The 26,550-nt window shown below is 40.6% G+C and overlaps 1 protein-coding gene across 1 annotated transcript in view; it reads right to left on the reverse strand.

Annotated features, from left to right (window-relative positions):
- Window positions 1-26,550, reverse strand: part of LOC102376644 (protein sidekick-1-like) — a gene marked incomplete at its 3' end in the record, with an annotated part of 520,442 nt that overhangs the window by 224,507 nt on the left and 269,385 nt on the right. Inside the window, exon 4 of the mRNA XM_014524891.2 lies at window positions 21,557-21,704. Coding sequence (XP_014380377.2) covers window positions 21,557-21,704 — 148 coding nt within the window. The remainder of the gene's footprint in view (window positions 1-21,556; window positions 21,705-26,550) is intronic.

Genomic DNA, 26,550 nt, shown 5'->3' on the forward strand with positions numbered 1-26,550 from the left:
TCTCCCAGATTATTTGAATGTGTGCATGCAGCTAATGATTATGATACTTAATTTCAAATTTAATATAAAATGTCTAGATAACACCATGTATAGTATCTAACGTTTTAATTTGTGAAGCAAAAGACTAATATCTAGCATTCCTCTATTCATCCAATATTCTACTTTTTCCTGCCCATCCTTTGTCAGAGAATAAAATCAGGAGGAAGACAGTACCTTTCAAAAGGTCACTGCTTCCTGCATATATAGGTAAGGAGTGTGTCTCATGATGCCATTCCTCCGTCAGTGTAGCTGAGCTACTACAGAGTAGGGTGTGATCCATGCTGGGCAAAAGACTGAAAACTTACTAAAATATCCTGAATTATGACTCTTACTGGAATGAGGAACAAACAGTTAACTGTCAAAATGGAAAGAAAAATAGAACTTTTTAAAATTCACCCAATGTATTACACATAAAAATGTAACTTAAAAAAATGATAAGTAATGCTAGATTTTTACATTAGCATTCTATAAAGTACATGTTCAGTCTTTGCTGTAACTCTAGCAAATCCCTTTTGTGGTTTACTAAGAGAAGTAGTTCAACATTTCTTGGAGAGTAAAGAAGTTATGGAGATTTTTCTATAGCATAAATATAACAAAAATATTTTAGCTTTTTGTAAAGTGCTTTGATTTTACAAAAAGAAAGATGGTACTCTGTCAAAAGGAAGAATGAAACTTTAGGAACTACATGATTTAACCTACTAGTAAATTGCACTGCCTCTGCTTGCATAGCTTAGACCAGTTTTCACACTCTATGCCCATTTAGCATAATGGACTCAATACTACTCATATAATGCAAGAGCTCTATAAAACAAAAAAAAAGAGAAATTGTTTAAGTTCTCTTGCATGACCATTGTGCCATCACAAAAACCTGTTTGTTATGACAGTACTAGTGTTACCTAACACAAAACTTAACTTAAGAAAAGAATTTGGTTTGGAATACTTAATGTACACGCCTTATTTTGCAATCATAATGATTAAAACCTAGCACCTGGCAGGAAGAACTGTAATGTATTTGAAAGTATTAAGTGAATATCCTATTGGGAACTGTGAGCTCCAGGGTTTATACTATAACTCTCAGAGACATGACATTCATTAGCATCTAGCAACAAACAACAAAATCACTCTAAAAGGGTAGGGCATATTCAATGACTTGAGCTACACACGAGATAACTTTCTTAAAAGTCCATATCAAGAGCCTGCTTTGATATTTTTCATGAAAGATAGCAATGTATATACTTTAAATAAAGTTAACATGGTAATTTTAGCTCCATGGGTTGCTTTTTAATCCCTTACTCTTAACTCCACGTGGAGATTTTTCTGAATTAAATTGGTTTATCATGTACAGTGAGAAGGTGACAAGTGAAATTCTACCTTTATGAATTTTGATTAGTGAAACATCAGTGCTGTGAACTTTTTTTATTCAGTGAAATTAACACTGACAGCTATGGATTAAAAGCTATCAGGCATTAAAATATTAAACCTTCAATTCCCTTTACTTCAGTGAAACACAAAGATTTTGCAAACTACCTGTCTATTAAATTATCAGTTGTGTATCAGCTTACCTCTGCTAATGGAATTTTAAATCATCATACATTATAAAGCCATTATTTACAGGGTCATGTTCCCACCCCCACTAATCAAAATGATATATTTAAAAAAAAAAAAATCACAGGAATGTACTGTTTGCTTCTCTACTGAAAGCCAGTTTAGACAACTCTGCGAGATCCCCAGCTACAGGTCTTCAATTTATGTGGGCCCTAGCATATTGGCAAGAAGCTAACCTGACTTTCACTGCTCATGCGTCACCACTGTGTACCTAAGTACTTAACATCCAAGTATTTAAAAATAATAGCCAAGATAATTAGTCCCCTTTCCTAGCCTATAACTTGATTTATTTGTGGTTTGCATGTGTGTGTATACGGAGTCACTGATGGAAAGCCAGGTCAGAAGCCAGATTTTGCCTTCAGTTCTGAAAGTCCTTAGTTCTGCGGTAAAGATTCTTCTGCAACAATGAGATCCACAGAATAGGTCCAGCCCCTTTGAAAGCTGATTCCTGTGCACACAAGCAGGAACTGAATGTTTTCAGGACGTTTCCATTCACCACAGTAGGGCAGAAATACATTGTGATCACTGGCACCTAACACCAGATAAAGCTGCAGTGGAAGGAACATGGATATACTGCCCTAATCCAGGGCAGGAGGAGGTTATTTGTACGGCCTGTGTATTGTGCCCTGGTCTTCAGTCTGTCTAAGAAGCACTCAGGGTACTGGCAGCTGACACGTGGAAGTGGTGCTGGGTTTCTTTTGCTTGTTTGTTGATTAGTTTTATGAGATGCTTCATGCTAACTGAGCTCTGTAGTGATAATTTGAGGGCCTGGGGAAATCAAGATTTCTCTCTTGGTATCCCAGCAAGAGATAAGGCACACATCAGAGTTTTTGCTCTCTCTTGGCCTAATGAGAAACCTCTCTCTACCATTTTACTAAATCTCTTTACCTGCACACTTAATAGTACACAGGACTTATTCACCCCAGATAGTTCCAGGGAAGGGCTATATCTCCAGCTAACCAGGCAAGAGCACTTCAGGTAAGATAAAGGAAAGACAAAAGTTGCTGGCCTAGTATATTGTCTTGAAGTGCTTTCCAAAGGCTCCCATATTGCTTTAATGGATTCTGCCTATATTTTCCCTAAGGACAATGAGAAAGGATGAAAAAGCAGTGGTATTCTTTCTGACACGAGAAAAGGAAAAATAATAAAAGGCTGACCAGCTGCAGATATACATGTTGATACTGAATAGAGTGAACTGCCAGCACTTTTCTTTGGTAATATTCTATTCCTTAATACAGAACTACAATGAAACAAACTATTTTAATCCAGCCTGTTATAATTTATTACATGTTTTTGACAAATGGGTATTATAAAAGGATGAAGGCAAAGTCGATCTGCACCTTAACAGACGAACAAGATCAGAGATGTATAGCAGAGATGGATATCTTCTTGTAAGCAGAGGGCTTCATCAGAGGCTGTGAAGGGACTGCAGGAACACAGCTGCTAAACAGAAAGCAGTGATTAGAATACGAAGAGTGGGGAAGCAGGGAGGAGAAAGGAAAGGGGCAGTCAGCGATGGAATATCCAGGCAGCTGAAAGTCTCCGTCACAGGCTTATACTTTCATAGTTGTTAGGGGCTGGGAGGGACCTTACAATCATCGGGTTCAGCCCCCCTGCACTTGGGCAGGAAAGACCACTAGGAACAGAGAACCCCAGCAAGATGGGTGTCAAGACGGGTTTTTGAACATCGCCAGGGTGGGTGACTGTACCACCTCTGGGGGGAGCTTGTTCCAAACCCTCGGCACTCGACTTGTAAAGAAGTTTTCGGTCTTTCTGGTCAGATCGGTGTTCATTCATTCTGACATGTAGAGAGTGCCCCATCAGTCCAATGTAGACACCAGAGGGGCACTGTGCGTAAGTAGGTGATGGAGTATATGAAGTTGGTAAAGGTGCAGGTAAATGAACCTCAGATGTTAGAAACTGTTATCTGGTCCAGAGTTGGTGAGAGGCATGCCTGACATCAATGTATGGTGCAAGGCCTTGGTAAGAAGAGGAGTTCGGTAATCTGTTCCTGGAGAGAGACCATTTGGGGTTGCTTCTAAACCAGGACAGGTTTGTCCCTCATGTCTATCTTGAGATGGTCATCATTTTCCAGGAGGGGTTGGAGGTCATTAATGAGGTTTCTGAGGTTGTTCAAGGTGGGGGCTATAGGTGAAAATCAAAGGGATTCTGCTATCCTTGTCTCGGGGTTGGTATTGCAGCAGGTCAGAGTGGGGGCTGAGTCTGACCCTGTTTTATTCTACTAGATCTTAGAAGACAGAATGCAAATCCTGGCCACCTTGTGTCTCTCAGCAATGCTACTCCTTTTCCTCCCAACTCCCCTACCCTTTGTATTCTAATCACTGCTTTCTATTTAGCAGCTCTGCTTCCAGCAGTCCCTTCACAGCATCTGATGAAGTAAGCCCTCTGCTTATGAAAGCTTACACTATACATCTCTGATTTAGTCTATAAAAGTGCAAATGTACCCCTCCTTCTGCCTGACTCCAAACTAACACAGCTAACTATCTCTCTATGATAAAAGGAGACATTCAATTAAGGAGGTAAATATACAGTTCAAATTGCCTATGCCGGGACTTGGGAGGCCATTTTGCTTTTTCCGTGATTGTAGCACTCACGTTAGGTTGTAAATATACAGATAAAGATCTTTAAGGTTCCCCCCACGTGATTTTTTCCATTAAACGTTTAGAAATTTCATATACATTGTTTTTTTGGAGTATATTTGGCCCTACTATCTGCAAGTACTGATGGGAAAAGAGCATTTACAGCTATCTACAAGCAGCTACTGAAACTTACAAGTGTCCCTATCAACTTTGCTTCTAACTGCTGGTCAGGCCCATTCTGGTTCCCATGGAAACAGATGATTGATTGCCAAAAATGTGATTTGATGTTCTGAAATAATCAGTAATTTAAACTGGTGATGATTATAAAAGTATTGCACCTCTTTTTTTCCTGTGAGCCATATTACCAAGGGATTAGGAACAAGAACTCATAGCAGCTGGCAGCCAGCAGCCAAGTTGTTACATTTCTTGCAAATGTCATTGGTTGTTGAAAGACATCTGCAAATGCAGTTGCTTAAAAATCACTGACAGACTCTAGTAAACAGCCTTCTGAGATTTGAGAGAAATAATATGTAAGATACTACTATTATAAAAGTGTAGGTCTTCTGTTCAATTGATTTCAGTAAGTATGTCACTGCAGAGCCACCGGCCATGATCTTTGAAAACTCATGATGATCAGGAGAGGTCCAGGATGAGTGGAAAAGGGCAAATATAGTGTCCATATTTAAGAAAGGGAAAAAGGAGGATCAAGAGAACTACAGAAGTCAACCTCATCTCAGTTGCTGGAAAAATCATGGAGCAGATCCCCAAGGAATCCATTTCTAAGCACTTGGAGGAGAAAAAGGTGATTAGGAACAGTCAGCATGGGTTCACCAAGGGCAAGCCATGTTTCACCAACCTGATTGTCTTCTATGATGAGATGACTGGCTCTGTGGATACAAGAAAACCAGTGGATGTGGTGTACCTTGATTTTAGCAAGGCTTTTGGTATGGTCTCCCAGAACATTCTCGCAGGCAAACTAAGGAAGTACGGGCTGGATGAATGGACTATAAGGTGGAAAGAAAACTGGTTGGAGCATTGGACTCAGAGGGTATTAGTCAATGGCTAGTTGGCAATGGCTAGTTGGCAGCCAGTATCAAGTGGGGTTGGTTGGTCCTGGGGCTGATTTTGTTCAAAATCTTCATCTATGATCTGGAAAATGGGATGGAGTGCACCTTCGACAAGTTTGCAGAAGACACCAAGCTGGGGGAGCAGTAAATAAGCTGGAGGGTAGGGCTAGGATTCAGAGTGACCTAGACAAATTGGAGGATTGGACCAAAACAAATGTCATGAGGTTCAATAAGGACTTGTGCAAAGTCCTGCACTTAAGATGGAACAATCCCATGCACCAGTACAGGCTGGGGGCTGACTGGCTGGGCAGCAGCTCTGCAGAAAAGGACCTTGGGGGTTATAGAGCACAATAAACTGAATATGAGCCAGCAGTGTGCCCTTGTTGCCAGGAAGACTAATGGCATCCTGGGCTGCACTGGTAGAAGTGTTGCTAGTAGGTCCAGGGAAGTGAATATTCTCCTCTAGTCAGCACTAGTGAGGCCACATCTGAAATCCTGTGTCCAGGTTTGGGTCCCCCACTAGAGAAAGGAGATGGACAAACTGAAGATAGTGCAGCAGAGAGCAACAAAAGTGGTTAGGGGGCTACAGCACATGACTTGAGGAGAGGCTGAGGGAACTGGGCTTATTTAGTTTTGAGACAAGAAGACAGAGTAGTTTTAATAGTAGCCTTCAAGTCCCTGAAGGGTGGGTCAAAAGAGGGTGAAGCTAGACAGTTCTCAGTGGTGGCAAATGATAGAACAAGGAGCAATGGGCTCAAGTTGCAGCAATTTAGGTTAGATATTAGGAAGAACTTTCTTACTAGGCGGGAAGCAAAACTGGAACAGGGAATCTCCATTCTTGGAGGTTAAGACCCAGGTAGACAAAAGCCTTGGGTGGATGATCTAGTTGGGGATGGTCCTGCTTTGAGCAAGGGGTTGGACTAGATATGACCTCCTGACGATCCTTCCAACCTAATTTTCTATTATTCTCACTCTCCCTGCTTCTTACTACATATCATGTCATTCTTTATCCATTGATGATCTTACTTAGGCCCTGGTCCTCCAAACACATACATAACTCTAGTTGAAGCATACATGTTTGCAGGATCTAAATGCTGGAAGCTAAACAAGCCTGAAATCCATCTCCTCTGTGACTTTTTTGTGTCTAGCAAAGTGGAGAACGTTATGAATCAGTAAACAATAGCAATTCATACAACAGCTAAACGTGTACACACATTTGTAAGAGAAAGGAAAATTTTAACATACAGAGTGAAATGCATTTCTACATGGATATTTCAAGTGTCTACACGTTTTTCTCACTTTTAGCTGAGAGACTCCTTCAAAAAGTGTCTTTACAGCCAAAACTCATGCTTCTCATACAAATCAAATAGATCCATGAAATCTCAGACAGGGCATTTACAATTTATTTAAATTCATTTGAAATTGGTTAGATGAAGGCCAGACAAAACAGCTAAAGATTCCACTCACAACTAAGGATCAGAGATAAGCCACAGGCAGGCTGCCAACTCTTTCCTTTTTCTCCAGCCTTAATTAATGCAAGGTCTGCTTCACATTTGTTTCCATGTAACAAATTCTTTAAATTCAGGATGAATTTTGTTCAACAAAGTAGATTTGATGCAAACTGACCACAAAGGCCAAAACATTTCCCAAGTGTACAAAATTCTATTTTTTTCCTCTGAATCGGACATAACTTTTTATAAGAAAAGAAATCTTCAATAATGATAGGCTTCTAAACAACATTCAACACATCCATATGATAGAATTACTAGCTGATGCATCTCTACACATTTTCATGTAAGAAATAGATATATCACTAGGATTCTTGAAACTGAATATGTCTGTTTCTACACAGGAAGAAAATTAATGTCTCACCATAGTTTACAGCTACCCATACCAGCAGATGCATTTTACATCTGTCAGTTTTAATTAACAGAAGAAAATGGATTCATACAAGCTATCAAATATTACAGTGGGTAATAACTCTCAGCCATTTTACACCTATTTCTGTAAAAATATACTTTGAAATGGTCACCAGAGATCATCTGCTTGCATAGATCTAGAGTCTACTGACTTTCTGAGCACTAGGCAGAACTAGCTCCCAAGAACGTTGGTTGCAAAACATTTAATAAATAATACTCTTTTTGGAAGCCTTGATACGATATCTAATCCTCATCAATGATAGGACTGAAACTGAAATTACTAGGTTGTTGAGTCTTCCATTTACCTAGCTCAAACTTGGATTGTCTTTCTTAAGAAGTGCCATGGGTCCCCTTTGAAAATGGAGTGTTGTTCATTCTTAATTCACAGTTTATATTTACTCGCCAAATCCATTTGTCCCCAAGAATCAATACCAACTTGTAAATCAGTGTTCTAATCTCAGCAGAGCAAACTGAATCATCCTTAAACCTAAAAGATTTATGTCTAGTGAAGACTCCCCTCTCATCCACCTCCTTTTCATCAGCTCCTCAGCCATGATTAGCCCGCTCCAGTGATACAAGGGAGGTGCCGGCCTTTTAACTCCATCCTTTAAAAAAGAACAACCTGTAACTTCCTATCATTATGTACAATGAAACTTTAAGCATCATTAACATTCAGAACTACTGGAGATGACACTGAAGGATTTTCAGATGCGGTCAAAGCCCATCACAGCAAAGAAATCTGTGCCAAGAATCTACTCTTTTTGCCGCAAATGGACTTGGATGCTTTCTTTCTAACATGAAGCACAGACTAACCTATCAAAGCTATTCCACTAACACCAGAATAATTTTGGAGCTACACATTTCAAATACAAGTGAAGAACACAGTCTTTTTTCTAGAAGGGGCTGTGCCTTCATTCCCTAAAACAGAGATGGAACCCGGACCCCTTAGAAAATAATCTGTTTCTTTGGCTCTCAAACATTAATGTCCTTCCTCCACACACACAGCAGTGGAGAGTTTACACTACCATCCTGACTGCATCTAATCCTGCCTAAGCTGTACTGCTATTAGAGCAGGTTGTGGGAGATTTCTCTGTCTTCCTAAAGACACCAGTCTATGGCAGCACGTTATGCTTTAAATAAAAATTGCCCTATGCATCAGATTGGCAAAATAAAACCAGCCAACAAACAATGGAGATGTTGATTAATAATGATTCAAGGAAATAATTCCATGATGCAGAAACGTTCTCTCCTACAAATAATAAAAGAGGTTGATTTTAAAGGGTAAAGGGAGTCTGTACAAGTGCATACATCACATCCATTGATAGATAAGAAAGACAGCTCAAATTATTCAAGTACTTTCATCTCTCTTACTGATGAAGGCTGCCACTCCAGTTCATAATATTAGCAGATTCAGAAGCTCTGTTAAAAAAAAAAAAGTTAAGCATCGTTCAGCTAACACACTATGGACTTGGCAATATCAGAATTTATTGTTCATTAAAAATACATGCTAATCATCACAATTTTAATTAAAGTATTATCTGGTGTATATGAAATGCAATTATGTGCAACTAACGTAAGTTGTGTGACAGGCTAATATTTGGAGAGAAATGCATTATCGGCACTGGATCTACTCATGTAAAATTAAGTGATATTTGTTTTCAAGTGAAAAATCCGTACATGGAACATTAAGTGAGCTGTCACCATTGTAGCAAAACAATCTAACCTAGATTCAAACCTAATAGGTAATTTTCAGATGTTTTTCCACTTTATTCATCTTCTATGTAGAAGTATTTTATTATAGCTATAGTTCTTGAGGTTGTCATTAACATTTTTACAATTTTGTTATAGCAAGCCAATAACAGAACAGATTAAGAAAAGATACAAAAAGATAGAAGATGGATAGAAACCAGATTAAAAAGGAATTTATACAGCAGCTTATCCAGTCTAGTTTACTCTCTCTGACAATGTCAGATGTATGCACTGAGAAGAAACATGAAGAGCTCCATAATTTTATATAGTAAGTTATACATTATTATATCACCAGGAAGGTGAGTGTACATTGATCAATGTAGGGTCTGATCAATTTATCACCTTAAATTAGCTACGCTAAACATTTGTAGTGCAAGTGGTGTTCTAATTCATATAACTATATAACCTTTTTAAAAAAAATCTTTCTAAGATATTTGCCTCAACTTCCTATGTCAGTGCCTGTTATTACCAATGACTTCCCCTTTTTTTTTTTCATATCAAGTACATCCTATTGAACAACTCTATTCTACTGATTAAGCTGCTGATAGCAGTATACCAATTATTTCACTCTGCCACTGTATGTCTTTTTTATATGGGGTAAGTAAACCTGAAAGCAGCATCATGAGAAAGTATTTTTAAAATGGAAACAGGATAGTATTACTATTTAGCCTCCTCAATATAAAATTCACATATTCAACTGCTGCAGTACACAGTGATACCTAGATCCTTTTTCTTGTAAGGCTACAAATAATGCAGAACCTAACTAGTTTTGATTCTTATTTCTGATGTGCACTACTGGGCAACTGAATACTAAATATGTGCATATCAGACTGCATGTAATCGAGTCTTATTACATGTTCCTCAAAACCCTTCCCTAATCACATCTAACCTAACCTAAACAATTTAGTCTTGTCAGCAATTCTGGCTCTGTACTGTTCTCTCTCCCTCAAATTCCAAATTATTTATATTTTTAAGAACACTGACTCTGCAACTAAACCCTAGGGAAACTCATTGTTAGCTTCTCTCCATGCTGGGATTCTCCTGATCTCTTAGTGTCAGTAAGTACATTAGATAAATGCACTCCATAGTTCTTGGTTGTTCGTTTTTATAGAAAAATAGCAAATTGCTTTAAGACATTCGCCCTTCCACTGTACCTTGAGTGCCTTCACAAGAGGGTAATTTGGAGGATCATTTCAAAACCGTTTTCGGTAGACCCTTCAACAAATAATACTGAGGACCAATGTGAGTGCCTAACGTGAGTACTGTTGATAAAGCATGTCTATATTTCAAAAGGGCTCTTCAATCTCTTAACACCTATGCTTCCTTCTGATTAAAGTTTGTATGTGGAACACTTCAAAATGGCAAAGATTCACTCATAGGCACAGCACACTGTGACTTTTGAAAACCAGGACTTCAAAGGAGGATCCTTTCCCTGGACACATCAACTGGACCCACAAGTCCTTGAGTTCTGATGAAGACAGCTGGAGAGTCTAACTACAGCAGAGCTTGATCCAGTTCCCCTGGGCCTTGTAAACTTCTCGAGACACCTTTAAACACTTCTTACAATTCGGAGCAAACCTGACCAAGCCACAAACAAAACAAAAGGGCCTGGAAGATCAGAAAGTTATCAGAGCCCTTACAAAGGACCCAGGAGTTGCAAGGGAAATGCATGGACTCATGGATGACTGGTGTCTCCTGAGTCTGGGCGGGCACCCTCAGAAGCTGTCGATGGCGTGTGCAGAAGCCACCGAGCACTTGCAGAAGCCACCGTTGGCAGCAGCAGGGACGGGGCTGGCGAGCACCCGCAGAAGCCACCGGCGGTGGCAAGGACAGCAAACATCCACAGATGCTGCCGGCCGTGTCGGGGATGGGGACGGCCCTGTCAGGGGGGCACGTGCCCCCCACATGCCCTGCCTACCAGTCGCCTATGCATGGACTGGTGGAAGGCTCACTGAAGGTTTGAGCAGGAGAAGGAAATGAGACCAGGAGACTTGATATCAGCCCAAAGAGGTTTCTAAAATGATGGGGAAACTAAGGCAGGGGAAGGCAAGGAGGTTTTTATGGGTTCTTTTTCATATAGTTCTTTTGTTATTACATACAAAGTATAAGCGTGTTCAGACTCTACAAAACCTAGTTCTGTGTGTTTATTTGTTTACATCAATCATGCGCTCCTAAAGAGCTCAGTTTTAGCTGTAAAATGTCTACATGGCTAGCGACTGGGGAAAGGGAGTGTTTAAATTCTGCAGAACCCAAGGGGTCAACAATAATCCCAGGGCTACTCAGCTGGACTGTGAGGCCCCATCTCCTAAGAAGGGGTGTTAGACTGAGAAAAATGCACCCTGACAGCGAGCCAAAAACTCAAGCACCTGCCTGGACTCGCTGCAAACTCAGGATTAAAGCATATAGGACCCAATGCAAGCAGTCTGGTGACTGTTGGAGCAGCTAAAATAAATCTGTTGAAATCTGAATAAGCAAACATGATAAAAACAAAGGATGGCGAGTGCCAGAGAAACAAAAAAAACAAAAAACAAAAACACATGTTTAATAAATCCTTACAATAAAAGCTATTATTTCCCTTTTACAGCAAATAGCAAAGGATATACTTTCAGGGCAAAAAAAACCCCTTTGCAATGCAAATCGGAAAGCTTTTCTAGCAGGAAAAGGTAGAAAATCCATAAGCATGCATACAAATTTAGCTCCTGGTCAGACAGTAAAAGGCAATGTATGATTGAAGGCACTGCTGTCCATTATGCCTCTCCAAGGTATATGTGTCATGGGGAAACAGTTAAATGCTTTCCATGTTTAAGCACGATGGAGCACTCCCAGGCATTGCAAACTAAAGGTGTGAGATGTACGAGTAGAAAATCTAATTTGATCAACTGACTGTTCCGAGAGAGGTACTTGCTTCTTCTAAAAGACAACTGGAAATGCGTGGAATCTTCCTATTAATCTATGTGAGCATTCACTATGAGGAACGAGTCATTAACCCCAAATTAATCTATAACGCCTCCTACTGGTATCTCCAAAAAATGTTCAACAGCCCAGGAGTAATCTGAAGTCTGTCTAAAATGCCACTGGAAATTTTCATTTAAAATAAAAGGTGTTATCCACACAGCCACGTACTTCCTCTTCCTGCACATCTGTTGGGCTCAATACCCTGACCTTACCCCCAGCCACCAACACAAGCAAAACTTCCGTCATTCTCCTAAGTATTGCAGGGAACTCTTAGGCTTAGTACAGACAGTCAAAAAGCCCGAGGCTGAATTGATTCAGTCTTTGCAGGTCAGTCTAAACTGCAGAGATTAAACTGAAACAAAAGTGAACAGACATTTACCTTTGATTCAGAATATGCAGCCATATGCCCACAGTGGCTCAGCCCAGAAGCTGGGGGGTGCTACAGCACAGCTCTCTGGCATGTAGCCAGCATGGGCTGTGTGTTTGCTTCCTCTTCCTGCTGCCCCCCAAGGTCCTGGGATTTGCAGTCCACAATCACTGCAGCAGGACTATGCAGGGTTGCTCATCACTTCCTCTTCCTGCTTCCAGGTGCTCCTGCGATTTGTTATCCACACTTGCAGCCAGAAGTAAATTTGAGTGGGGGAAGGGTGTTTAACTCCCGTTCCTGGCCCCAGACCCCAGCTGGGGTTTGCCTGGGGGGCAGTTCCCTCCCCTGCAGACTGGGCTTGCGCAACCCTCCCCCACCACTTCCCCCCAACTTGTCAACCAGCCCTCACTGCTCTGGCTAGGAAGCAGAGGGGCGAGGCCAGCACTGCTCTCTGGAACAGATAGCCCATGGCTCCAAAATGCTGGGATGCTGGGGGACTGTGATTTAACTTGAACCAGAAACAGGTCTGGGACAGAAGTTTCATAAACAGTTTGACCCAAATCAGTTAAGTCTAATACTACATTGAAGCAGGTTTATCTTAAACCAGTTTCACCCATTTTGACACTGGTTTATGTGCACGGAGCTTCTGTTCTGTTACAGGTTTAAACCAGTTTCTGGTCAATTACACTGATTTATGTGTAACTTCTGTCCCCAGCCTTATAGAGCCTGTAAGAAATTCACTGCAACAGTATTGCCGACACAAACATTTTAACTTGAAAATGTGGGTAACTGGATCAGTCGAGGGCTGACTTCTTATTGTTCATGTGTACACTCTGTGCAAACAACACACAGCCATTGGGTGAACTAGGGAGGGTCTTGTTATCAGCACACTGAAAAGCCAGGAATGAATTTTGCACGTCATACATGAGTATGAGAAAAAGAAAAAATGGCCTTCTTTGCCTCATTCCAATACAATCTTTATATCATACCAAGGCATTAAACATTCCCTGTATAACTACTTGTTAATGCATTCCTTGCTTGTTTCTTCCTCACCGCTTCGTTGCTTTTATATTTATTTGCCATATGCTGGTCAGTTTTGTAATATATTTTTGTTTTATCCCTTTACTCTTTTCTTTAAAAAATAATACTATAATCCTTGCTTATAATGATTTTTCTTCTGACCTTTTGCTGTTTTCTCCTAGATCCTACTCTTTCTCTTAATACCTTCCCCAGCATTCTTCCAATAGATTTTTACAATATCTTGTCCTAATGTCTGACTAGGAAATTATAGTATCTGAATGCCTTACAAATACTAATGAATTTATCATCGCAAGTACCCTTGTAAACACAAAAGCATCATCTTCCCATTTGCAGCTGGAAAACTGAAGCACAGAAAGAGAGAACTATTTGTCCAAGCTCACACAGGGAGCCTGTGGTAGGGCCATGAACTGATATAGGCTTCTTTAATGCCATACCAGGGCCTTGACAAGAATATCTTTCCTCTCAACTGCTTAATAAAGGGTAATAACAAGCAGTTTTAAAATAATAATTATAATCCATATCCATATCTATATATGGAGAGAGAGAGAGTAGTATGAAGACATATATAGATATCTCCATATCTCTATATCTATCCATCCGTCAAGTCAGTAGTGTAACAAGGGTTGAATGACAAGGTACAAGCCCCAGGCACTGACTGCAGAGTGGGGGAGGGAGAAAGGAGCTGCTGGAATAGACAAGGGACATACTTGGCATAGGCCCACCCAGGGACGACAAGCTGTGGCCATGCAATCCAGAGGAAGGATTCCCCTCATCATCCTCACTCCCCCTCCACCTGCTGTGCAGCCAGTAACTATTGGGTTACCCTTCTTATGGCCACTGCTAAATTGAGGCCAAAATTGGCAGCTGTGAGAGGGTTAACCTCATCATTACTGCAGCAATGGTATCTCCCAAGGGACAGGGGAAGTGAAGCAGAGGAGGGGACTCCAACCCCACTAGCTATGCCTCTGCACAAAGTAGCAAATTTGCATTGACTTCAAGGGATGAAGCCCAATGGCAAGATCTCTTCTGATTTAACAAGGCTTTGTATCAGGGATGTTATAAACTACTCCTGGCATCCAAAACTTCAGTCCTAAGTAATGATGTTTTAAAATTGGAGTTTAGTAAGCAGCAGAGGCTAATGACTGTTCGTTTTTTTGTTTTGTTTTGTTTTCAAATAAAGATTTAACTTTAAAAAAAATAGACAAATGCATTACCTCCCACACAACCCACTTTGCTTTTATACAAAAATAATCCCAAGCTAGGATCTTGCACATAAAAATTTTAATTCCAAAGCACACTAAAATAGTAAAGTTATAAACCCGCAAAATGACCTGTTTGCAGTTAACTATTTAATGTGATAAACCTATGGCACTATCAGTATAGTTGTATATGTATACTGATTTTATAAAGGTACTGAACAACATGCAGGCATAGCTTAGCAGAATTTTAACCAATATCTGGTAGAGTATAATTCAATAACATCAAATACATTTTTTTTAAGTTCTAAAAATGAAAAATCTATATCTGTTTTAGCTTTACTTTAGCATTATGTGGTGTACTTTTCCATTACAGGTACTAATTTGGATACTTTCTTTAACTGAAATGAAATGGTACTGAGTCAACTGCTGTTCTACAATTGTTATGCAATTATGCATTAATTGATTTTAAATAAGAGATACAGACATAACAACTGGATTTATTTTTTACAAAAGTGCATACTGCAAAATTGACTAGAGGTTTGAAATATTAAATCCATCAACTTTAGATCTTAAAAAAAAACCCATACAAAGATAACATAGAAGAGATTTGTGCTAAGATTCTTGTCAGGTAGGCTACAGGATGCAATTTGAAGACAAGAACCTGCAATTAAGTAGGAGACTAGCATTGCACAAACATGCTCTTGCGTACTAATCTGATAAACATCAGCAAAAATTACCTCCTGATGGGGAAAAACCCTCAAATGTGTCTGAAGTTAATATCTACATTTCATTTCCCAAGCAGGAAGAAGAAAAGATGCAAGCGTGCGTCTAAAAATGAAGGTAATAAGCACAACAATTTGTACACTTTAATCAGGATATAGCTGTTTGCATGCCTGCTGCCAGACCGTTCCAACCTTTGTTATACAAATGAAGCATGATAGATAGACTTTTGCTTGTGCTTTACAAAAGTCAGTTCTTGGTCCCAGAACAGAAACAAAACTGATTTTTACATATTAACGTTTGTGAATGTAAAAAGCAACCATTTTTGGAGCATAGTCTTCATGACTGTGCCGAAGCCTTGTATCAGTCAGAAGTCAGTCTTAAGACTTCATTCCATCAACCCAACAGCTTAGGTCAAAATTCAACTTCAGCTACTGGCCAAACCCCAACAGAAATGGCAGTGCTTTCCTGACAACCAGTCTCTGGTAAGGAAGAGCATTTCCAAATCATCAAGTGTAGTTTTAATAAAATTCGGCTGGTAACAACCATGCAAACAAATTGTAAATTCAAAACAACACCCCCCCCCAACAAATCCATATTCCTGCAATGCTTCCTTTGCTTTCTCATGTCTTTGTCTGACAAGGTATTTAGCAGAATTTGCAGATCCACTGGAATCTGACAAGGCCACGCCATGAGCGCTTCTGCTGTGGCCTTAAACACTTGACCCCTGGGCTTCCAGCCACTCACCCCAGTATCCACGCCATGGGAGTAGGGTCCTGCAATGCTGAAGTTACATAGCAAAAACCCACCCAAGCCCCACAAATCAGCACACCAGGCAGGACTTAAATCGCACGGAAATCAGTGTCACTCCCTCAATCACAGGTTGAAGGGCTGCTACACAGCTACATGGAACTCTTTGCTCAAGAGAAATATTAAGGGCCTGACTTTGCCCAAGGTCTTTAATACTTTACTTAAACAATCAGTTGCAATTACTACCAGCCCAAGGTGAAAAGAAACCCATTCAATCGCAGGCAAAAAGGCAAGTACACATTTTCCTGTTTGGATATGACTTTGGAGAATAAATACTTGATTTTTAGAAACAGATCAAAATCCTTAATTTTCCATCTGTGTGTACTGAAATCCTGGATTTGCACACATGTGGCTAAATGGGTGTACGTTTAATATGGCCATATGCAGAAGAGCTCCTAATAGAGGGCCAAAATCCATGACACCATGTTTAAGTCCACGCTTTAAAGGAAAGAACAGACTGAAAGAAATGAAAGACTGAAGGAGGAAGATCAGAATGCACTCCACTTAATACATGTCCTATCTGCCTGGGCAACAGCAAATTTTCAGGATAAATCTGAGTTTTTATGTTAAGCTAAACATCCGTAAAAATGTTTCTTTGAATAACTTCTAGTTCCAGTCTTTGCCCAGTGCCACTTTTCAGTTACCTTCCTCATATTGAAGGCACCGATTTGTTCTTCCTTTTCCTCACCACTCCTATTCTGTAGGCCCTGTTGATACCAACTGCGTATCTGTGTATCACCTCTTTGTTCTCAACCCTCAAGCGTGGTCTTCTGATAAAGCAACATGTAAGACCATAATTCAAAGCCCAGTTAAATCAACTTATTCCACTGACTTTCCATACTTTCACCTATACTCCCTTGGATTTACTTTTGAGATCTGACTAAAGCTGCCATATCCTGGAGGATGGACACAAATTAGCAACATCCAAAGTGCATCTAAATAAGAGTGCATTTAATGCACAAGCTACAACATTTAGTTTGCTCCTTGCATGTTTTATTTTAAAAGTAACAAAAATCCAAAGTGCACTTTAACAGCTGGATAAAGTTAGGCACAGCAGGGGAAATGATGCAGCACGTTAGTTGGCGAGTCAGGTAGCAGAACACCTGCGCTGTAAATAAGAGATTTTCCTAATCCTTTCCTAAACCAGGATTTCAGAACAAAATAATAGACAAAATAGTCTAATCCTCTGTGATGGTTTTTGCATGAGTTATGCCTCTCCTGGCAGCCATACCAATTTGTCTGTGTAAATATTCAGGTTTTCTTTTCTAAAAAGAATCACAAGTAAAAGCACCTTAACAAATCTCATGCCAGGACAAAAATAACATAGCTGCTGTTAGATGATCCACAAACAGTCCTTTAAAATGCCAAATCGAGATTTTCATAAAAAACAACTCTCAATAGCCAAAACAAGTGAAAGAGTTCAGTCTACCACAGAGGCAGGCAATTATTTCGGACTGGAGGGCCACTTACCAAGTTTTGGCAAGCCATCGAGGGCCGCGTGACAGGCAGCCAGGGGCAGATAAATATTAATTTTCTAAATTTTTTAGGGGCCCCGCGGGCCGGATAGAATGGCCTAGCGGGCTGCATCTGGCCCGCGGGCCACATTTTGCCCACCCCTGGTCTATCATGCGTCTCACATGTACAGACTAGAACAGGGCAGACTAAAAAACTCAGGACTCTGCTAAAGTTTAAACATGCACCTTCTTGTTTCTCTAATAAAGTGTACTACAGCACGGCAATCATCTTGCATCAGAAATGTTAGCACCAGTGCCATGAGCTGGTGTAGGACACTGCTTGACATTATACACTAAATATGGTTTTGTTGATACCTTAGCCCACTTGTGCTTCCATTCAGCAGGAAGGAAAGGTCTTTGGCCTGGATTTGCATGTGAAAAGCTTGTAAAAATTAACAACTATTACTCTAATCTCTGTCCTGTAGCTTTACCACACTTTAAGTAAATATTATCTCATCAAAGCAGCTAAACTACAGGTTAACAACAGAATTAATATGTAGTTATTTGCTACAAAGTTGAATACTCTTTCCACCATGAGTTACACAGCCATTTAAATTAATTAAAATCTGCTCAGTTTGAAAGAAATTGCCTGCATCTCAAAAGGAAACTCCCTCCCAGTAAATATCACAGCTCTGCACACTTGCCCAGCAGGATTACCATCGTGACTTTTCACTTGTGAAAGAAGGTGAAGACTAATCTATCCACTGAATCATAATGGCTTTTCCTTGGTCTAAATAACTGACAATTTTCAGCCTAATGACCCACTGAGAGGAATAAGAAATTGGTCTATTATCTATGCTTATCATGAGATCAAGACTATTTGCTAGAACTGAAGACCGCACTGAAGTGTATGGTTAGTGACAGAAAAGGCAAAGAACAAATGCTAGTCTTAGTTGATATATTTGTAAAATGCCTCCAAAATAATGAAGTCGTGCCTGAATTTATGACAATTCAGTAATACATCCTCTGTTACTTTAGCTCCCCAGAAACAAATTAAGATTGGAATGTTAAACAGGCTTGACAGAAACATTAACATTCACTGGCAGGAAAAAAATTGAAAATTTAAATATTCATTAAAAAAAGCAAATAAATGAACATTAACAGCTTTAAAACCGCTATGTAAGCCCCACTGCCATGCCAATAATTGAAAATTAAACAACAGTTTCTCATCAACTGCTGGAGAATATGTACTCTCTTAAAAATATGCCTTACTTGTAATCCTTTAAATGTCTACAATATGACAAAGCCTACACATCCATCTCAGTCCTCATTCCAGTGACAGATAATCCTTTGATTTTTGACGGCTATCCCTGTAGACCTAATACTCCTGGTCCTCATTTGCACTAACACCCTTTACCCCCTTCTGACAGTACAAAGGAGACTTGAAGTGAGTGCAGCTTTAAAAGTAGGCCCACTTCAAGGCCCACAGAGCAACAGAATGATCCTAGTGGAAATAAGAGTCTATTCCAATATCTGTTTTTACTCATGCTTTTCTTACATTAATGCTATGGGGAAATATGTGACACCACCAGCTCTCTCCCAATCTATTTTCAGCCTGATATAACCACCTGCGTTGTCTTCAGTTTGAACACCGACTGTTTCACAGGTCTCCATAATGTGCAATGATGTCATTATTGGGAATCGTAGCTAGCTGACTGGTTGATTGATCTAGTTAAATCAGTGCAACCACTTGCCTACACATTCTTAAAAGGATTAAAAAGACTTAATATTGATTTAGATATATAAACGTGGTCTTAAACAGATTTAAGAGCATCCACAAAGGGCGGCTGCATCAATCTAACCAGTTCTCTTTCTAAACTGATCTAGTTAAACTGGTAGACCTTTTGTGTGTACATAATGGCCTGACTTGAAGCCAGTGGGCTGCTATCCACAAAGCCTTACTTTTGTGCAGGCAAGTTAAGTGGAATCCCAATAAATAAAGCATTACAGATTTGCTACCATTAAGGGGCTGGCTACACCTCTGACCCCTTCCCTGGGTATAGGCAAACATACTTTTTAGCTCCTTTAGAAAGGGAAGGAAGACTTGCTGGTTGTCAGGAGCGCACATCAGCTGTTCTGATCTGTTATGTCTGTTTGATCCTGTAGAGATACGAGTGCAATAAATCACCCTAACTTTGATGATGAATAGAACAGGGTTAAAACCGCAGTACTTTTGCTACACTTGTGTTGCTAAAAAGTCCTGTTAATATAACAGTTGTACAGTAACAGTTTACATGAGTATGCTTTGATATTGATACAGTTTTATGTCTATTTATACCCTCCAAGTGCACCCCTTTGGTCTGTTGCTGTCACCTCTCCGCAGGTGGAAGTCTATCACTCTTAGGCCAGGTACCAGACTACGTGGCTCTGTGCACTGTAAGTGCTTACCGGAACAGAGCTGATTGGTTTTAGGCACCTGGAGTTCTTCCCTTTTGGAGCTAGGGAACAATTTTTAACACAGGGATCCAAAAACATCCTTTTCAAAGGGTTTTTAAATCTTAACTGTGATTACAAAGCACGCTATAAAAGAAATAGGATTTTAGAACAACAAACTGTCTATACACTGGTCTCTCTGAATGCTTTCCTACCCCATACTGGGTGGTCTAGGGAAGCCTGGTTTTTTCAGATCCTGCGAAAAGGTATCTGTCAGAGTCAGTCTGTTCCTTAGAAACATCTCCCCAAACACCGCCTGATCCATGAATAGAGACACACTTTTCAGCTACTTGTAATCCTTTTGATCTGATTAATTCTAAGCACTGGCAACACCAATCTTTGTACCTTGGCTGAAGTGAAGAAAATAGCTTCTTCACAACGAGTAGCTCAGGCTTAGTCACTTTTGTCTCCTAGCAGGAGGAGTTGTACCTGGAACCCCTGTTTCATTTTCCTGTTTGTTTCCTGCTATCTAGTATTAAATTAAGCCACCATATACGTTAACATCCCATGATGTCAGCCATGGAATACATACTGCAAAAATTAGGTGATAGAGTACTCAGAAATCATTGCACAGCAGCTCCACTTCCTTTACAACTTTGATTCTAGTTGTTGCAAAAGAGCTTGTAATTCCTTTTTGGTGTTTTAAAAAAAAGAGTATAAAAGGGACTGCAGTAAAAATATGAAACTAATTATGTGGCTTATTAATAAAAATATAAAAACCAAGAAGAATCTTTTTTTTTTCCTTAGGAAGAACTCTAAACACTCAGCAGCCCCCTGGAACCTAAAAATACCCCCAACCATCTACTCTTAATGCATGGATCCTTTGGGCTGCTCATCGAGAACATCTATTAAAAACTTGAAGAACGGAAAGATAGATGGCAAATGTATGATGGCAAATGTATTTTAAAATGTTCCAGCCAGCCACTTGTGACTCTAAACACAAAACAAGTTCCCATTATAAATGCCTTAGGTAAGGGGTAAACTAGTACACCTTGAGATAATGCTTAGCTAATCACAGTGCAACAACTTTGCCATGAGTGGGTGAACTGCTAATTAACCTTAAGGATATAAAACTGTCATTGTAGAATAAAAGGATACGGAGAAATAAGCAGTAATTATGGGTTTATTGTCAAAGAAAATGCTATCAAGCACGGTTCGGTATAAAAACACAGTTTTATAAGTAAATAACCTGCATTCATTAAATTAGTGTATTCTGGTAAAAACAATTCAGGGATGAGCATTCAGCTCTGAAAAACCATGGAAATGAATGTGAAGAGGAAACAGCACCCATACTCCATTTTCACTGCCTACTGCTGCACAAGGAACATTAAGAGCACGTGAATTATTTTGTTAAACTGCTTTGGATCTTCAGAGCTGGTCTTAAAATAGTCATTTATCTCAAAATTAGGATGAGCTAGATAACTTTCAGCCCTTTAAACCTTAATTTGCATACTTAGCATGTAAGCAATGTTAGCAAATGTAATTAGCCGTACCAATATTTCAAATATTTAATTTTTTTGAACTGCACATCAACTTACATTCCGCTGCTTGGAATAATCTTGTGCCCATCTCTAAACCAGGTCACTTGTGGTCTGGGATAGCTGAGGATGTGCATGAAGTCTAGAACTGCAGCTTGTCCTTCCGCCACTGTTTTTTTCTGGTCTGTGTCCATGAAATTTCCCATATCTACAGAGAAAAATTACACTCAGAGCCTGGGAAGGTATTTTTTTTTAGGGGTCAGAGAAAGAAATAATTATGTTTTACAACAGAGTCATTGGTATTGCCGTAATTAAGCAATAAGACATGACACAAGCCATGCAGCTGTGCTGATTAATGTAGATTTGAGGTGTGTAGCGAGGCATAAGGCAAAGCCAAGTGCCTCCAGTGCACACAAGAAGTGCATCAATCACCACTACTGCATTGTGTAAAGTGTCCTATTGATATCACTGAATTATTCTAAACCCAGAAAGTGACATTTTAATATATTCTCACATCACATAAAACCGTTCATTGTGTGAATGAAAAAGCCACGTTAATGTTTTATGCAGTCTCAGTTTTTTTGGCTCAGGCTAGGGACAGAAATGACACACAAACCAATATAAGTGATTGGAAACCAGTTTAAAACTGTAACAGAACAGAAGTTCAGTGCACATACACTGGTTTCAAAATGGCAGAATCTGGTTTAAGATACACCTGGATGGATGTAGTATCAGATTGAATCAGCTTAGGTTAGACCGGTCTACTGAACTTCTGTCCCAGATCCTGTAGCAAATCACCTTAGTTTGCTGTCCTCCAGCATCCCAGGATCCTTTGCAGCTCTTCAGTAATCCATCCTCGCAGGGCAGGTGGGCTAGCTTCTGCCAGTGCTTCTCTGCTCCACCTGGGCTGGGCTGGCCCTGCCCCCAGGCTGTCACAAAGCTGAGGAAGCAAAGCCTCTGTTCCCAGCCTGCATCCTGCCTGTGCTTGTCAGCCTAGCAGGGCAGTGAGGGGGATGCAGGGGAACAGAGCCCCTCGCTCTGGCTCCCCCTGAGCTGGCTGTGCCCAGCTGTGGGGAGCCGGCATGGCTGGGTGCACAGCAACCCACCCTGTGGGTTACTGCCTCTCACCCATGGCAGGGGAAACACGACTGAGCCCCACAGTGGGCGTTGCTGTGCACCTGGGCATGCTGGCTCCCCACGGATGAGCACACCCCAGTTCAGAGGAAGCCTGGGGCAGGGACTCAGTTCCCTCCACTCCCCCTGCCCCACAGGTGAGAGGCAGTGACCCACAGGGGGAGGGTCTGTGCACCCAGCTCGCCGGGCAGAGGAGAAACCCCTGGGGTGCAAGGCTCTTTTCATCTGGGCATACCACAGCTCAGGGGACCATTTCCCCATCTCTCCCCTTTCCTCCCTGCTGTGGGGATGGGGACAGATGCCCTCTCCTCCCTCCCTTCAGCTGACAGCAGGGGGTTGGGGACATGTGCTGGGCAGCCAATCAGAGATGGCCCCCACGGTAGGTGGGAAAATGTGTGGGAGCATCCCCTGCCTCACCACTGCAGGTTTCTGCCTGCTGTCCCCAGCCAAACAGTTCAGTTTGCTAATCGTCCAATCTACGCAGCTTAAACCTGCAAAGATTGGACTGATTCCACCTCGGGCTTTTTGACCATCTGTACTTAGCCAAAATGTTTCTTTCTGACCCTGCTAGTCTTGTGCTCGTTCCCTTTTATCTCTCAGTACACCCACAGCCATCGCTGTGCCATGGTCTGTCCCAGGGGTAGCCAACCTGTGGTACATGCGCCACGAGTTGCATGGGCGGCTTGTGTATGTGGCATGCAGCAGACCAAGGAGGGAACAGGCAGCACAGGAGCAAATAGGGCAGGGGGCAGAAAGCAAGCAGCAGACCAGGTAGGGGAAGGGAATCAGAGTGGCACTTGGGGAGGGTGCAGAGCTAATTTGTGGCACCTGCCAAAATGGGAGGTTCTCACTGGCCTATCCTCACCCATACAGGGACTCAGATCTTGGTGGTAGGGTCATTTTGCCCACAAGAATACAAGAGCAGGATCAAGACTACAGTGATTTCAGTAGATGTGGATTTCCTGGTGCCATCCCTACATCTGAACAGCCCATTCGTATATTTAAAGAATGCAAATCAGGATTACTAGACTAGTTTCTAATCAAGCCTTTAACACAGAAACATCCTCTCTCATGGTGTCTGGAAGTAGTTTTTAATTTTCTAGTCAAGGACTAAAGGACAGAGGAAGGAATGGAAACCATTTACAAAACACTGGGCGTTTTTAAATTCTTGCTCCTGTTTTGTCTCTTATCTCTTACATCAATCCTTGGTCAGGGCTGCAAGTTCTTACTCTGCTGCCCTTCAAGAACCTATATACATTTTAGATTTGCTTTAAAATTAACAAGTTGATGCATAGGAAACTGTTTTGGCTTCCTCACTTTGAATTTCCATCTTGCCAGGGCAAGGGATGTCCTATGAATCTTTTCTGGAGCTGGATGGGATGCATGGAGGAGAGAAAAGACAAAATGACAGCAAAAACTGAAAATGCTTGTTATTTTTAAATGGGCTTTAATCATCTTTGCAATTTCCAAGTCACTTATTTGGCGATAATCAGCACTTTAGTTTTCTTCTTGCTCCAAATTTTTGTTTAGAACTGTAATCAGATCATCTACTTGAAAAGAAGTTTTAAGCTATATAGATAGTCCTAATTAACCTCGCCATCATGTGATTAGTCTAACCTTCACACTTCAGGAAATTTTAAGCTAATTTTGTACTTAAAAATTACTCAACATCAATTCCCATTCATTTATAACTTAACTTGAACTGATAAAGTTTTTCTACTGCAATACTGATACAAAAGTAAAATGCCAAAAAAAAGTTGAGGTGCTCTACTGTAGTAAACCAAAGCACACTTTTTATGCTTTAAACAAAAGCAATTAGAATTAAAGATTAAAATTTGGTAAAAGTCATAAAGTCTTCCCAAGGCACACAAGTCCTGCCCTTGGTATTTGACATGCCTTTAAATACATTTCATGGCATATTAACCTGTATGAAGTGAGTGTAAACCTGGATACTTTATTTCCAGAGTAGTAATTATTTATCTGAAGTTAAATTCTTGTTATGGATATTGGCTTTAAAAAGTTTCCTTAAATATAACAGAGGCCAGATCAATACTACAGATGAACTAAAATTTTTATTACCATACCTTACAGAGAATTCAATTATGAATCACAATGATTTTCCCAAACCTGATTTTTTTTAAACTGATGCTGACATATTTGTTCTTCCTATATAGCAACCAGGGGACATTAAGTTAGAAGGATTAAATTAAAAGTAATTACTTTGATTTTTGTTATTAATGTTCTTGAAAAATAGAATGTTTTACACCTTATTAGATGCCATTTGGCTACAAATTCAGAACATTACATATTGCAAGATTGTCAATGGAGACAGCCCTAATCTAATTTATATGAACAGCACTTATTCTGTCCTTTTAAGATGCAAGCTTTCCTGCTAAGGATATGTCTAAATTTGGGAATTCACTGTTTTGTAACAGTGGATTTACGGCTCATTTGGTTATAAATTATTTACTTCAAAATAATGCCATTGCTTTATATACTAGAACGCTACATTTTCAAATATGTGAGGGAGGGATAGGAGATGGAAGTCACAAGCTGATATTATCCCAAAGCATGCATGTTGGATGTGCTTTTTAAAGAGTAAAGTACTGACTGGTGTCTAAATCTTTCAAAATATTTTCAGTTTCATCTAAATTACATTTTCTAGGTGTTAACCAAAGAAATAAAAAGCGAAAATACACAGCGATTTAAAGACCACAGTCATCTCATTAAAAAGTCTGGTAACTCAGAACTAATATTTGAGACAAATCAACTAACGTTTCCAAGTGAAAGTCAAATATCAAATTAGAGGTCAATTCTGACAGGCTTCACAGTCTGAACTACAGATGTGCAAAGCCTGCAGGATTTGGTTCACAGTGGTGTTCAGGAACTTAATCTCAGAGTTTGGTTAGTGAAGTTTTGGCTGTGAACCAACCAATTAATTTTGTATTGCAAGAGTGATGAACTGAAACATCACACCTCTACTCTCCCTTGGGTATTTTCTTTCTCTCTCTTCCCAACAGCTCCCTGCCTCTTATGCCATAGGCCATCTATTTAGCATTGATACATTCAAGGAACGATATTTCATAGATTTCATAGACTTCATAGACATCAGGGCTGGAAGGGACCTCGGAAGATCATCGAGTCCAGCCCCCCGCCCAAAGGGCAGGAAGTCAGCTGGGGTCATAGGATCCCAGCAAGATAAGCATCCAGTTTCATCTTGAAGGTGTTCAATGAAGGCGCTTGAACCACCTCCGGCAGCAGGCTGTTCCAGACCTTGGGGGCTCGGACAGTAAAGAAGTTCTTCCTTATGTCCAGCCTGAAACGATCTTGAAGTAGTTTGTGACCATTCAACCTCGTCATCCCTTGGGGCGCTCTGGTGAACAAACGTTTCCCCAGATGCTGGTGGTCACCCCTGATAAACTTGTAGGTGGCCATCAGATCACCCCTGAGCCTGCGCTTTTCCAGGCTAAAGAGCCCCAGGGCACTCAGCCTGTCATCGTAGGGTCTGCTTCCCTGACCTCTGATCATGCGCGTGGCTCTTCTCTGGACTCTCTCAAGCTTCTCCACATCCTTTTTGAATTGTGGAGCCCAAAACTGGACACAGTACTCCAGCTGCGGCCTCACTAAGGCCGAGTACAGGGGGAGAATGACGTCCCGGGATTTGCTTGAGAAGCATCTATGGATGCAAGCCAGCGTTTTGGTCGCTTTACTAGCCGCCGCATCGCATTGCAGGCTCATGTTCATCTTGTGGTCAATGATGACCCCCAAGTCTCTTTCTTCCATAGTGCTAGCCAACATAGCACTGCCGAGCCTATAAGGATGCTGCAGATTTTTTTTCCCCAAGGTGGAGAACCTTGCATTTATCGGCGTTGAACACCATCAGATTCTCGTCCGCCCACTTGCTGAGCCTGTCCAGGTCA

The sequence above is a fragment of the Alligator sinensis genome, unplaced genomic scaffold (genome assembly GCF_000455745.1).
Source record: "Alligator sinensis unplaced genomic scaffold, ASM45574v1 scaffold772_1, whole genome shotgun sequence".
Classification (NCBI taxonomy): Eukaryota; Metazoa; Chordata; order Crocodylia; family Alligatoridae; genus Alligator; species Alligator sinensis.